This window comes from Bubalus bubalis, chromosome 10 (genome assembly GCF_019923935.1).
Source record: "Bubalus bubalis isolate 160015118507 breed Murrah chromosome 10, NDDB_SH_1, whole genome shotgun sequence".
Taxonomy (NCBI): domain Eukaryota; kingdom Metazoa; phylum Chordata; class Mammalia; order Artiodactyla; family Bovidae; genus Bubalus; species Bubalus bubalis.
The window spans coordinates 91,173,835-91,189,552 of NC_059166.1; the positions used below are offsets into that span (position 1 = coordinate 91,173,835).

Genomic DNA, 15,718 nt, shown 5'->3' on the forward strand with positions numbered 1-15,718 from the left:
CTTCTGATAGACACCTGAAATTAACAAGAAAAGCATTTGGTCAAATTACTGTTTTAAAAAAAGTTACCTTAACAAAATGGGTACTCTTGGGATTAGGTAAAACTATAAAGCTGACAGCCCCCTCCTTTTTCATATTTTTATTCATCAATTAGCATTCTAAACTGTGTTGAAAACAATCACTTCCCTTGCTCTCACTATGACCTCAATCCACATGAGTCACATTGAATGAAAATTCTAATTATATAAAATCTAACACAGTGCAATATTTGACCTAAATGAAGCATAATGCTATAAATTCTTCTGAAAAGCTTGAAATAATAATACACCCTTTTAAATTTAAACAAATAGCTGGACAACAGAGTGAAATATAAAACTATGCTTATTCTACTACCATCTCCCAGTACTACTTAACTGGTACACAAATAAATCTGCCACCCTTATCTGTGAACCAACTGTCTTTCCTGTGAATGAGACCCCCTGGTTTGGGTAACAACCATGCAGATTCTTTATTATTTATTGTTGCTAAGTCACTTCAGTCATGTCTGACTCTTTACTACCCTATGGACTGTAGCCCGCCAGGCTCCTGTGTCTGTGGGATTCTCCAGGCAAGAATACTGAAGTGGGTTGCCATGTCCTTTTCCAGGGGATCTTCCTGACCTAGGGATCGAACCCACATCTCTTAGATCTCCTGCATTGGCAGGCGGGTTCTATACCACTAGCGCCACCTGGGAAGCCGATTATTTACTGTTACTATAATTAAAAACCTGCTTATTCTCCTCTTCAGTGGTGCCAGTGCTTTGGGAAATTCTCATGAAAATGAAAATTTGGGAACACAAGTTGTAAACAAAAAACACTGTGATGAGATGAAAGTCAAAGACATGTTATGCCTGGCTGTTAGTTAAAAAGAGAGAGAGCACTTAGAGAGATTGTGGATGATAAAAAGTGGCATTAAAATGAATATACCATTAAGTCTACAAATTTCCTCACAAGCAAAACAAGGACTGAGAAAAAGAAAACTATAAACAAAAAACATACTGGAGACACAGGACCAAGATCAAGTCAGCATGTGTGCTTCTAAGATACAATGATTGTAGGTTTATACCTTCTAAACCCACCCTCCAACCCCCTTCCCTGCGTTAGCTTACATTTTTTAAATGGGAAAAACCAGTGGTGACTGATGTAAATTTTGAATTACATGAGGTTTTCAGAAATGTATCTCTGAATCAAGAAAGATCTCTATTAATGCCCTTTAGATTTAGAGTCCATACAACCAGAATGGTAAAAACAAGGACAAAAAAACTCCTAAAATGTAGCAAGGGACTCTTCAAGAATTGATAACACTGCTTAATCAAAGTTTCCCTGCTATGGCTCACAGGCAAGATGAGACCATTCAATTGTTCAATGCCTAAAAAAGAAAGCAGATGCTATTTCTTGGTTTATGCCCGCTAGATCTTAGGAAAGGCGGAACTCAATGGGAGCGACAGAGAAATAAAATAAAGAATAATTTAGAATCATATATATTGTCATTCGTGAGTAAGGAGATTACCTCTAAAGAATTTTGAAAAGAAGCAAACGTAAGAGCTGCGTTCGTTTAAAATGTGTAGGTAGGGAATCTATAGGCAGTATCTCTCTGAGATGACTCCATTTTTCTACAAAAAGAAAGTTTATACAAAAAATGCATACCTGAGAGGCAGACTTTTACCACTACTTATAGAAGACTCTGGAATTAAGTTTTTCCATTTAGTGCTTAAAAACTCAATGGATTTTAGCATAGAAATGCCTTCTTCTAAAGAAGACTTCATCCAAGAAGCTCTTTCATATCGTTGTTGGGACACACAACCAGCTTCCTTGTACCCTAGAAGGGGGAGGGGGAGATTATAATGAAAGAGGTCTTAAAGGAGAGAAAGTCTGGTTGCAGGACTCAGTGTAAGAGTTACCTCGGAATGTGAGCCTGCTGTCGGCGTTATCAGGACGCAGTGACAGACGGAACTCGGCTCGGCTGGTAAACATGCGGTATGGTTCGTTGGTGCCCAGTGTGGTGAGGTCATCAATCAAGACTCCTATGTAACCTTCTGTTCGGCTAATGACAAAAGGAGGCTTGTGTCTGACCCGAAGACTTGCATTGATTCCAGCTATCACGCCCTACAAGAGGACTGAAATGTTTAAAAGGCCATTATGAACTGAAAAAAGAGCTATCTTATTCAGACACTACCTGGAAAAAATGGTTCAGGCAGTAAGGAAGCAGGCCTGCCCAGAAGGGACAAAACAGAGACAGAAAATGTGGTTCATATTCAAACAGAATATGGGTAATATACCACTTTAGAATGCTATAATTCATTGTTTTCAAAAATATCTAATATTCTTGATAAACCAGGTGGTGAATCTTTAAAAAAAAAAAAAAAAAATCCACTTGTAAGACTTTTTTAGCCTTTTCCCACTTACAAGTAAAAATAACATAACTTTCTGTTTAAAAAGGAGTAATAACAGGGTAATTTTCAATAAAGTTAGGTTAGGTTAAAATAACTAAATTTTCTTTTTTTAAATTTCAGAAACAATACAAAAATCTAGTCAAAATATGCAACTGGATCTAGGAGCTCAGAAAAGAGTAACAAAGACACAGTGTTTAAAAAATCCTGTTGTATGCAGAAGCCACCCCCATAGGTCCTGAAACAGAAGTCGGTTTGCTATTACAGTTATGAGTTGTATCTAAGCTCTATATAGCAATCATGACAGATGTCAAGAGGAGGAACACCAGTTAAATAGTCCTTTTCTGTTTACAGTAACATTTGAACCACTTCTTACTTGAGCTGCAGCTTCCTCGTAACCAGTAGTGCCATTTATCTGTCCAGCAAAGAAGAGCCGCTGCACCAAATGAGTCTCGAGAGAAGGAGAGATCTGCCGGGGGTCCATGTAATCATACTGAACACCGTAGCCTGGCCACAGAACAGATGGTACAAAATAAGCAAAAACAGCACTGGCTTTGCCTCAAGCAGAGATGCAAAGGTTATTATTAAATGCTCTTCAAATGTGAAGACTATTTTATAAATAAACGTGCAGATGCTGGGTTTTGTCTTCTGGGGCTCTAAGCACCATGACTGTACCTTCAATTTTCCGCTGTATGCTAAGCAATACTGAGCTCAGACCAAAGGGCAGCTGGCAGTCTCTTTACCTGGCTGAATCATTTTAGCGTTCTCCAAGCCTCTGATGCATGTGATCATCTTCTCCTGTAATTCAGCTGGCAGTGTCACAGATAAACCTTGGGGGTAGATGAGGTCAGAATCCATTCCTTCAGGTTCCAACCAAACTTGATGTACACGGTTTGGAAAACGCAAGACCTTTGATTCAATGGAGGGACAGTATCTAGAATAAGACATTGGAATTTAAAAATGCAGTTAAACAAATAAAAAAGGGTTGACATTATTCCTTACTGTAATTAAGCACTGGTATTTTGTCCTTACCGGGGTCCTCTTGTAGTTTCCTTAACGTGACAGTTAAGGTGAAGGTTCTCAAGGACAATCTCATCCACTCGAGGGTTAGTGTGAGTCAAGTAACATGGCAGCTGATCTTCTGGCTAAAACATGGGAACTCGTCAAAACACTGTTTTGCTTCTCTATTAGTTTGCCTCTAATTCAAATAAATTCCACACATGATATAAACTTACTTGTATAGACATCAAATCTATACACAAAGCCAAATACTAATGGTGAAGTATGCTTGTGAAAAACAACCCCAAAGATGAATCTAAATTGACACAAGCCTCCAGATCAACAGTTCACAGGAAATACTGATGATACAGGTTCAGGCACCAGAGCAGTGAAATCAGACAAATCTACACATCTAGAATGTTGGAAATTCCAGAAGAGAAATGTCTCAGTTTCTTCCCCATGTAGATGTAAAAGAGGCTCCCCTGGTAGCTCAGCTAGTAAAGAATCCACCTGCGATGCAGGAGACCCTGGTTCGATTTCTGTGTCAGGAAAATCTCCTGGAGGGGGGCATGGCAAACCCACTCCAGTATTCTTGCCAGGAGAAGCCCCATGGACAGAGGAGCCTGGCAGGCTACAGTCCACGGGGTTGCAAAGAGTTAGACACAACTGAGCGACTAAGCACAGCACAGCACAGCACACAGATGTAAAAAAGAGAGGAACTATTATAAGATATGTAATGTATGAACCTCATTTGGTTCTTGGTTCAAATAAAACAACTATAAAATACTAGGAATGCACTTGGAACATTGTAGTTCAACTATACTTCAATAATATATATATATTTAATACTAAGGAAAATTGAGCACTGAGTATCAGATGATATTAAGAAATTATGTTTTGCTATATGTGATAATAGTATTATGGTTGAGTTTTACAAAATCCTTATTTGTTAAAGACATGTACCAAGGTATTTCTGGATGAAATGATGTCTGAGACTTACTTTAAAACTAAGTAAGACAAAGCGTTGAGGAAAGATAAGAATGTCAAAAGAGGGAATTCCCTGATGGTTTAGTGGTTAGGATTCCACACTTCCACTATAGGAGGCATGGATTCAATCCCTGGTCGGGGAACTAAGTTCCCACAAGCTGTGCAGCATGGCCAAATAAATAAATTAATAGCCACTCATCAGGGTAACACTCACCAGAAATTAGGAGCGTCAACTACTAGCCCTTAATTCTAAACACACAATATATAGCTTGTTTTTTTTTTTTAATTACAAGGATAGGTAAAAGTAGCCTATATCTTCAAAAGTATCAGTACTATTAAGACTGAGGAATTATTCCAGATTAAGAAGAAATGACAATTAAACGCAATATATGATCCTAGGTTGGAAAAAGAACGTTGGGACAAAAAAATGTATTGGGGTGGTCAGAAAACTCTATGAATTGTATTTTCGATAACAGCACTGTGTCAATGTTAAAGTCCCCAAATTTCATCACTGCATTGAGGTTATATGAGGATGTCTTTGGGCTTAGCTGAGATGCAGACTGAGGTATTTAGAGGTAAAGGGTCATGATCTCTGCAACTTTTAAATGTTTTGGGAAAAGAAAAAAGAATAAATGTGTACGTTACTGTTCTATATGTTAAATATATGTATCTATGTCTATATATATGGAGAGGGCAAGTAACAGTCCTACAACTTTTCTGAAATTATTTCAAAAAGTTTAAATAGGTAAAGTTATCAAATCAATGAAATTTAAGAATTTATGGGATTTTGGGAGGGAGGGTCAGGATGGGGAATACATGCACACCCATGGCTGATTCATGTGAATGTATGGCAAAAACCACCACCAATTAAAAGAATTTATGAGGAAATACCCAAGTAGCCAAATCAGCTACTCCTTTTAAAGAACACATTATTGTGCCCTAATTAATAGTGATGAAAAATGAATACCAAAAAAAAGTCTATATTCCCTATTTAAGGCCGGATTTTCATAAATTATCTCACCTTAATCCACACTGTCTGATTGATAAAGCTGAAAGGTATGGATGGATTATCTGGTGTCTGCTTGTTTAGAATGCTGAAATTAACGGATTCTTTGGCGATTCGGGGCGGAGTCCCAGTCTTCAATCTTCCCACCACAAACCCCAACTTCTCCAGAGTCTGAGCCAACCCTACGGCAGGCTGATCCCCTAAACGTCCTGCTGGATGCATCTCCAATCCGATTACAATCATGCCTCTCAGGAACGTCCCAGTAGTCAGAACCACACTCTCTGCATACACTTTACTTCCATCGGCTAAAGAACAGGAAAGAGAACAAAACTCATGTCCTAACTGTCACCATGGGTCAAATTAGAATGTTACGCTTTTGTAGGAGAACTACAGAAAAATTTGTCTTTAGAAACCTGAAAAAGATTTTAAATCAGTAAGAAGGCTACATGTCATCAATCTGAAGAATGCAAGAAAGCTGAGACGGAGAGCATAATGTATTATCACAGATACACATGTTCCTCAAGTCTTGTCAGCACTGAATAGCTGGTCTCAGTTAATTTTTAAAATTAATTAAATTTAGACTTCTAGTTAAATTTAACAGATCCCACCTCACATGATTTCTTCTCCTTCTTAAAATTCCAAAAGAAAATAAAGGAGCAAAAAAGATATGAAACCACGAGAACCACAAGAATGGAAAAGAATGTCAAAAGATGAAAAATTTCAAATATTTTTGAAAGATAGAAAGTGGTTGGGGGGGATGGTAAATCAGGAATTTGGGATTAACTTATACACAGCACAATAAATAAAATAGTCAACAAGGACCTACTATATAACACAAGGAACTCTACTCAATATTCTATAATAACCTACAGTAGAAAAGAACCTGAGAAAAGAATGGATATATACATTATGTATGTTTAACTGAATTGCTTTGCTGTACACCTGAAACTAACACAATATTGTAAATCAACTATACTCTACATAAAATAAAAAATTTTTTGAAGTGGTTGGAAGAGTGATAACTGATTGAGCAGAGGGGAGAACGCTATAACTCAAGAACCTGAAGAGAACATACAGATGACAGTGAAGTACTCTGCCCTGCAGCGGCACAGAAACGGGAGGACTGAGTGTGAAAAATGTGGGAATGCAGCTGGGGGCTGAAGAGGAGAAAGAGCTGAAAACCACATATAAAGGCTTGTCTACAGATGGATCTACCATACAAGAAAATGAGGGTGAATTCTTTGGGTAATAGAGAGTTACTGTTAACGGGTACAGTATTTCAACTAAATTTCCACAGTCCTAGAAATGGAGGGTGGTGACAGCCGCACATCTGTGGGGCACTTGAGGGCGTGGGACTGTATACTTAGAAATGGCTACAGTGGCAAACTTTATGCTATATACATTTTACTACAATGAAAACCCGATTATTAATAAGCTATAATGGAGAAGACTGAAAAAGAATATATCACTTCACTGTACATCTGAAACACTGTGAATCAACTACACTTCAGTAAAACAAGTTAATTAAAAATTGTATTGTTGGGCCCATAAAATATAGACAGGGTCCAAGAAATAGCATTTGAAGATACTAATTTAAATAACAAGTAAAAATAATTAAAAAGCATAAAGGGCTACCTTAATAAAAACAATATACTCATCAAGTCTGGCAAGGAAAGGAGGCAGAGAGAAAAGGAAATAAAAATAAAAGTAGTAACTGTTCAACATAGGGAAGTCAGGAAACACTGACAGAAGAAAGGGAAGATGGAGTGTATTATACAAAATCATAGTTACTAAGGTAATCACAGAACAAAAGCCATGAACTTATAAGAAAGAAACATAGCTCCTAAAAGGCAAAGCAAACACAGATTAAGTGGTTAAAAAAAAAAGTATAGCCGAGTGTGTACAATATGTTACTACTGTGTGTGGGGGTGGAATATATATACCTCTGCATGAATTCAAGGATAAAATCACAGACAGAAAGACCACACCAGTGCCTAGGAATGCTCCTGAGGAAGGAAACCGGCTGCCTGGAGCACAAGATGAGAGAGAGACCACCTTTTCACTCTGCCTTCTTTCATCCCCTTTAAACTGTTGATGATGCAAAAGGAACATTTAAGTTTTTAAATACTTGGATTGAGTTCTTGACTGTGATATTTTCTAGCTGTGGGACTTGGGGAAACTACTTGAACTTTACGAAAGTTGGCTTTCTAATCTATAAAAAAGATATGCCTACATCATAAATATACTTATATGGAATTTTAAAAATTCAGGTGGAATATAGAGCAAATTGAAAATTTTTTCAGACCCCTGGCTTTAATTGTCTGTGGTAAATGGCAATTTATTTTTTCTTGAAAAAATTTATTTAGGCATTAGCTGGCTGCAGCTACCATGTTTTTTTATTATTAATGTTGCAGTTATTTATTAAGTAATTAAGTATAATTATTTATTAAATATTTTATTATAATCTGTTAAATCCTTACTATATGCCAGCCTCAACATTAAGTCACATTTTTCACATTTCATGAAATATACATTACTCTCCCAATTTTGTCAATGAAGAAACTGAAACCCAAAGCTAAGTCTGAACACTAGTCTAATTTCAAAGCACCTTCTCCAGTCAATGTATTTTCTTTTTACTCTGAGTCCACCAAATTCCTCACAGTAAAGTTTGAGCAGTATCTTTCTGCTTTTCTTCATTTTGTCTTTCCTTTTCCTTTTAATCAGAGGATAACTGCTTTACAAAGTTGTGTTGGTTTCTGCCGTAGAACAACTATATGAATCAGCCAGACGTACACGTCCCCTCCCTCTTGAACCTTCCCTCCAACTCCCCACCGATTCCACCCCTCTAGGTTGTCAGAGCCCTGGATTGAGCTCCCTGTATTATACAGCAACTTCCCACTTGCTATCTATTCTACACCTGGTTTTGTATACATTTTAATGCTCCTCTCTCAGTTTGTCCCACCCTCTTCTTCCCCCACTGGGTCCACAAGTCTGTTCTCTATGTCTGTGTCTCTACTGCTGCACTGCAAATAGGTCCATCAGTATCATTTTTCTATATTCCATATGTGTGCATTAATATACAATATTTGTTTTTCTCTGACTTATTTCACTCATTTAACAGGCTCTAGGTTCATCCACCTCATTAGAACTGACTCAAATTCATTCCTTTTATGGCTGAGTAATATTCCATTGTGTATATGTACCACAATCTTTTTCTCCATTTATCTGTCGATGGACATCTAGGATGCTTCCGTGTCCTGGCTATTGTAAATAGTGCTGCAATGAACATTGGAGTACATGTGTCTTTTTGAATAATGAAGTTTTCTCAGGGTATATGCCCAGTAGTGGGACTGCTGCATCGTATGGCTACCACAGTATTTGATTATTGTTTTTACTTGTAACACCAGATATGTTCAATGCCTATGCGGGATGTAAGTTATAGGTAATATCTTTATGTCATGATAGCACTCTCAATATAAGTAATTCCTTATCCAACTGACACACTTTCTTGACTAATAACTCTAATTTTCCTTGGGTGAAATATACCAATTAAAAATATTTATCTTCTCACACCAATTTGAGGCCATAGAAGGCCATTAGGATGCAGTTTTGGTCAATGGACTTCAAGCAGATGCTGGGCTAGACTTCTATTAACAGGAAAGTGGAAATCCTGTTTAAAAGGAAATGTACCTTGTTTGCTCTGTCTTTATTTGGTCTTTACCCTTTCCCTCTTTTTCCTTTTCTTTCTGATAATGGATATGTGGATATGTGACTCTGGTCTCGTGAACACTGGGATGAAAGCTACAGCCAAAGGTGATAGAGCAGGACAATGGAAGGGGCACGGGTGTCTGGTGACATGGCTAGGACTTCCAGGTGGATTGTCTGCCCATGTCCTTCTTATCGTGTTAAGACAAATACACTCAATTATTTCTAAGTAAGAAAATTAATATGTATATCCCATTCTAAAAAATGTCTATAATAAAATTTAAACAGGGAAAATAAGTTAATAAGTGTATTTTAAATGATGAATTTTTTATGGCTGATTTGAGATGTTGTATGGCAGAGACCAATAAAACACTGTAAAGCAATTATCCTCCAATTAAAAAAAAAAGGATAAATTTCTCCAGTGCAGCCCCTCCTACCACTTTGTTCCTAGAAAGCTAACAGTCCAGTCCTCTGGCAGAGACTGATTCTTCTCTTTAGGACTAACAGACATAGATGTTTGGGAATTCCCCAACAAAAAGGCCAGTTCAATCCCTAATCATCAGACTGTACAGAGTCAGTCAGGCCATGAAATAAACTATGCACACACAAATCTTCCAATTAGTGTTTGCAGTGAAGGCTAAAAAAGCTGAAGTGGTTAAGTCTTTAAAGGGAGAAAACAGATAAATTGCTTTTCCATTCTTCTGTAAAAAATATGTGCATGTGCAATTTTATTTTAGAAATTAATATGTAACTCAAATAAAAACATACATAATAATCTTGTAAAATATAGATTTAAAATGTTTAAAGTCAGAACTAAGAAAAATAAAAATTACCACAGAAATACCAAGAGGAAAATACATAATTATGCAGGCTATAGAGTCCTAAAATAAGATGGTACAGAAGGTGAGCGTCATGGTGAAAATAAAATGAGGAATAGGATTTTTTCTATACAGTTTCCCTCATACTTGAACAGAAAACACAACAATTTCCTAAAATAAGCAAAATATCTCCATACGCTACTCAGGATAAAATTTTCACATGGAGTTTGATACTATTATTATCTGTAAGCAGTACATACCCAAAACAACGCCACTGACACGGTATTTCCCAGTGTGCTCAGGCTCTGGTTCTGTAAGAATGAGATCTTCTACAGCTCCCTCCTGAACAGTAAGCAGCGGTGTATTTAGGATTTCTTTCTATTAAAAGAGAATGCAAGTTGAAAATAACTTGTTAAAAATAACTTGCATGTTAAATAATCACTACAATCCTTCCTGTTTTCATGCCCTGTTCCTACCTGCATGTTCTGCTTATAAAGCTTCCTATCAATCTGAGCTCTCAGACCCCAAACAGCTGGTCCCTTGCGCCGGTTTAATACTTTGTAATGTATACCAGACTGGTCACAGATTCGAGAACACAGGCCATCCAAGGCATCGACTTCCCTCATTAAATGCCCCTTTCCAATGCCACCAAAGGAAGGATTACAGGACATCTGACCTAGAGAGAACAGACATAAACAAAATAAATATACGAGCATCTTGCACACAGTGTGTGCTTGATAGGGAAATGTCTGTACAAGTGACTAGAATCATGTGATTAAAAATAAAAAACGATGCAAACACTAAAACTGCTTAAGTCCCAATGGGATGCAAGAGGTATTCAGGGCATCTTGGAAGACAAACCATTGCTGGACGTTTCTCTTGAATCTTTCTCTTGTACATATTTTTAGCATTTCATTACACTGCCTCTTCCTTTACAATGTGATTTTGAAAACCTTACCTCATGAAACCTTCCTAAATCAAGCATAATTTAAGAAATTTCTTTGTACTGGTTCACAGTTATAAATAATTATGTCTTCCATCAAGGCCATCTGCTGATCCTGTGACCAGCATTAAGGCCTCCAAAAGTTTTCATGGTCTCCAGAGGGAGGCTGAATAGAGCTGTCATTATGGGCATGGGTTAGGAGCAAGGCCGACTTCTGGTCCAGTTCCTGTATTTACCACTTAGAAGCTCTACGTGATCTTGGCAAGTTGTCTAATATTCTGTATCTCAGTGTCCCTACTGTAGAAACAGGGATGACAACTGCATAGATTATTTTCCTCCTTCCTTTGATATAGAACCACTGTTTATTTAGGTAAACACTCTTCCTGATGAGGCTTTGTGCTTGGGGAGGATGATAAATCTATTTTAGGGATAAATCTTTATTGATCTAAAGTAATCCTGTTCCTACCTGCCAGTGAGTGGTTTAGTGTTAAAAGACTTACCTCTTTCATCAGAATGGCAAGAAATATTTTGTCAAAAAGCATTATTTCCCAGGTTATTAATAAAATAAAAAATTTTCTACCTCTGACTTTATTATGGCAGACAATACGACGGAACTGATACAGGACAATTCCTGCATTCTGTATTCCTATGGAAGTTTAACCTTCTAAGTCAAAGCTACTTTCTGAGAACAAGCAGAAATACTTCATACTCCACGACATCAAAGTACCTTAAAAAATGAGACTTTGATTTTAAGAAAGAACTGTCATTCATTAAGCTCATTTATGAGTTATTAAATATCTCTGAAATTCATTTATTTAAAAAGATAACAGGTCACATTGTATTGGTATAAAAATATAAATACAGGTTTTGACGGGAATTCCTTTATCCTTGACAAAACTACACCGCTTATAGTATTATCTTATCATCTTAGTTCAATAATACTTTTTTGTTCATTCAACTTTTAAGATTATTATTGAAATGCAGTACCTGGTTTTTATTTGGATAATCACATAGCCTCTATCCGAAAGAATCGCTGTTAACAAAAGTATATATTTCTCCACAGTTATAAACTGAATGGTTATTTCTAAACAGTATTTCAGTACAGAAGGCATAGTTAACATTTCAATTACAGTTCCCTCGTAAGCAAAATGCACAAGGAAAGACACAGGCATGCATAATTTACAAGATAGTGTACTAGCTGGCATCTATGATGATGCCACAGAGGGGTCTTGCTTTAAATTATGGCCGTCCAATCACTGCTTGTGAAGTGCCAAAAAGCACAGTCGGGTCCTAACCATAAAATTGGGGAATAAACATTCAGTATGAATATAAAATACAATTTAAAAAGTAGCCGCGTTCTTCAAAAGGGTTCCACAAAATCTCGAGAAAAACACAATGGGTATTTAATAAACGAGCACTAATAACGATCACTCTAACCGAGGCAACAAGCTAGTAAAGGGCAAAAGGCACAATTGAAATAAAGTATCACCAGTATTCTTAAGAGTTTGCTCTTTTCTCAAGGCACCTCTCCCTCAACCCTCCTCCAACCAATTACTTCTGTCAACAGCAGCACAATTCGTGGTCCACAGAATAGCCGAAATAAGAGTTCTGGCCCGGTCCCGCCTGCTCTGCGAAAACACACATCAGGCTAAAACAACATTCGGTAGGATTCTCACCAGAGGAAAAGGCACTGGGAGGGGGAGAAGGAGGACCCTGGCAGCGTGCGTCTCTCTGCAAGCCTCACACCGCGCCACTCACCGATGGTGTCCACTCGGTGCGTAAGCAGCAGAGTCCGGGAGCCGCACCGAGCTGCGGCGGCAGCGGCTTCGGTCCCCGCGTGTCCTCCGCCGATGACCACTACGTCGAAGTGCGGAGTCCAGGGCGCCGCGCTGTCACCGCCGAACCGGACCGACGCAAGGTGCTGTTTGGTGAGGGAAGCCGCGACCCAGCGGCCACAGCCTCGGATACAGAACATTGCTGGAGAAAGGCAGTCTGTTAACTCGGATCCTGACACCAGCAAGGGGAAAACACTTAGGAAAGAAAGCCTTCAGGAAGCAGCCATCTTGCTATGATGTCACAGCGTCACGTCTACGTCCAGCGTCGCCGCTGATTGGCAGTTTGGCGCGACTTTTCTGGCGAAGCGCGTTGGAGTGTGTGCACGTGGATTGGTGCGTGTGTACCTCGTTTCTTGCCTGGCTGAGGCTGTTGGATTACCTATGGTTGGAGAAGGGGACGACAAAGGATGAGATGGTTGGATGGCATCACCAACTCAATGGACATGGGTTTGGGTGGACTCCGGGAGTTGGTGATGGACAGGGAGGCCTGGCGTGCTGCGGTTCATGGGGTCGCAGAGTCGGACACGACTGAGCGACTGAACTGAACTGAACCTCGTTTCTTCCTGGCGGAGGCTGTTGGATTACCTATGGTTCTGGATTTGTGGGCAGGGGCGGGGGGCGGCACTTCTACTCAGTCATCTTTTGTCCTTTTCAGCGAATTGCTGCCCTAATCACCGGGTGACTGCCTACACAAAATAATTTAGGTCCCTTTGCTTTACATGAGTCTTTGAAATTTGTGGTGCAGCCATCACCTTGCCTTCTGTTTATGAAGATTGGGATAGATTCCAGAGATATTCAAATGTATTTGTGGATGAAAGGTTCATGAAGCCTAGTTAGAAGAACTGAAGGGTTGAAGGTTAAATGTCCAGCCTTTGGGAACTGATAGTTTTAAAACCTCTATGTGGTCAGGTACATCCACTGCTCTGTGTGCATGCCCTAGTCAGCCAGTGTCTACCTCACCTACACCCTACTCACATGACTGACCTTCCTACATACTCTTGCCCCAGGCCTTAGCTGGTGACCGCTGAGCAAAGGACTACTGAGAGGGTCATGTCCCAGTTACTTCACCATGTAACTGCTAACCTCTCCCTTCCACTGGGAGGGAATTCTGCTGCTGTGGTCTGTCCCCCCTCCAAGGTATGCAGTGGGGTGTCTTGAGGACCTTGCTGCAGACAAGCAAGCACTCCCTTTCCCTTAAACCATTGACGTCTCTGTGCTGACTCCAAGCTGTTTCTTCAGTTTTGAAGCTGTGCAAACACACCCTGGTTAGGGGGAGGAGGGTAGTGTGCAACCCAACACCTTCCTTAGAGAGGAAACTTTTCACTGGTTGGATTGTGAAATGATCCATGTCGCTGTTTTATTATTCTGATTATTAATATCTATCAAATACATAATTTTTGTCATTAAATTATTAGTATTTTTTTATACACAGTTTAAAGCTTAAACAGAAATACAAAACTTTGAGTTAAGGAGCTTGTAACTTCCATCGGGCCTTCGGACTTTCATCTCTGTAATAATTGTCAGCATTTTGTTGCTAATGCCTCCTAATTTTCATTTATTAATTTGACTGCACCAGGTCTTATTTGTAGCATGCGAACATAGTTGTAGCATGTGGAATCTAGTTCCTCTGACAGGGATTGAACCCAGGCCCCCTGCGTTGGCAGCATGGAGTTTTAGCCACTGGACCACCAGCAAAGTCTCAGTGTCTCATTTTTTATAGTTATACTAATGCTACTATTATTTTGCACATGTAATACATTACATGTGACTATATTGTTTTTTAGTTGGCTACTTTTTTAAACAATTTTTTTTTTACTATCTCTATGCCAATATGTATGAATCTATCTCACTTTTTAGTGATATAGTCAGTTGTTTATATGAACCATAGTTTATTTTTGAGCGGATGGCTACAGCAGTTGATTGCTAGATGGTGGGCATTCCTGGTTTCCATCCTGCGTTCCCTCAGGGCTCACCATCCAGACGTGTGGTGGCTTGATGGCTCCAGCATCCTTTGTTTACTGAAATGGCAGGCAGCACTCTTAGTTCACGTTTCTAATTTTTTGATATTATGGTCATCTTTGTACATGGATCTTTTAAAAGTTATGGGACTCTTGGGCTTCCTTGGTGGCTCAGTGGTAAAGAACCCACCTGCCAATGCAGGGGACATGAGTTTGATCCCTGCCTGATCCAGGAGGATCCCACCTGCTCAGAGCGACTAAGCCCACGTGCCACAACTTCTGGAAGCCCGGGCACTGCCACTTGAGAGTAGTCCCTGCTTGCCGCAACTAGAGAAAAAGCCCTCACAGCAATGAAAACAGCAGAGCCAAAAATAACTACATAAAAACTATTTTTAAAAAAAGTTATGGGACTCATTATAAGTGAAAATTCTGGGTAAAAGGACTCCTCAATGTTTAAATTTTTCATAACTACTAAATTAACTTTCTAAAATCTTTGTGTCAGGTTGCATGGACAGTGTAAGATTATTTCATCTCATCGTAGCCAGCACTGGATTTTAATTAAGTTTTAATTATAAATGTATTTTCATTATCTTTTAATGAAAATATGGTCATACTGTGATCTAGATACACTGTTTTGTAACTTTTTTCACATAATAGTTTATCATGGACATTTTTCTATGCCAAGGAATACAGGTTTATGTCATTTTCAAGGCTACACAATGTACTGTTTTATTAATAAGTATTTTAAAATTAGTAGCTTGAGCCTTTGATTAGAGAATCACAGGCCTACATCTTCAGTTTGACTATTCCCTTTACATGGTGCATATTTATTTATTTGTTTTTAACTATGTATGTATGTATCGGCTGTGCTGGTCTGTGCTGCTGCGTGGGCCGTCCTCTATTTGTGGCCAGTAGGGGCTGCTCTCTAGTTGCAGTGCACAGGCTTCTCACTGTGGTGGCTTCTCTTGTAGAGGACAGGCTTTAGGCTTCAGTATTTGCAGCTCCTGGGCTCTGGAATAAAGCCAAAGTGAGCTGCAATAC

The 15,718-nt window shown here is 38.9% G+C and overlaps 1 protein-coding gene across 4 annotated transcripts in view; it reads right to left on the reverse strand.

The window, feature by feature from the left end:
* MTO1 (mitochondrial tRNA translation optimization 1) overlaps nucleotides 1-12,956 on the reverse strand; it is a 28,728-nt gene extending 15,772 nt beyond the window's left edge. For all 4 annotated transcript variants that reach the window (XM_044924512.2, XM_044924514.2, XM_044924513.2 and 1 more), the window contains exons 1-9: nucleotides 12,643-12,956; nucleotides 10,418-10,617; nucleotides 10,202-10,319; nucleotides 5,434-5,723; nucleotides 3,459-3,571; nucleotides 3,170-3,360; nucleotides 2,803-2,933; nucleotides 1,938-2,142; nucleotides 1,684-1,855 (exon numbers count right to left, since the gene is read on the reverse strand). In XM_044924512.2, coding sequence (XP_044780447.1) covers nucleotides 1,684-1,855; nucleotides 1,938-2,142; nucleotides 2,803-2,933; nucleotides 3,170-3,360; nucleotides 3,459-3,571; nucleotides 5,434-5,723; nucleotides 10,202-10,319; nucleotides 10,418-10,617; nucleotides 12,643-12,859 — 1,637 coding nt within the window. In that variant the 5' untranslated portion in view covers nucleotides 12,860-12,956. The remainder of the gene's footprint in view (nucleotides 1-1,683; nucleotides 1,856-1,937; nucleotides 2,143-2,802; nucleotides 2,934-3,169; nucleotides 3,361-3,458; nucleotides 3,572-5,433; nucleotides 5,724-10,201; nucleotides 10,320-10,417; nucleotides 10,618-12,642) is intronic.
* Nucleotides 12,957-15,718: the final 2,762 nt, after the last annotated feature.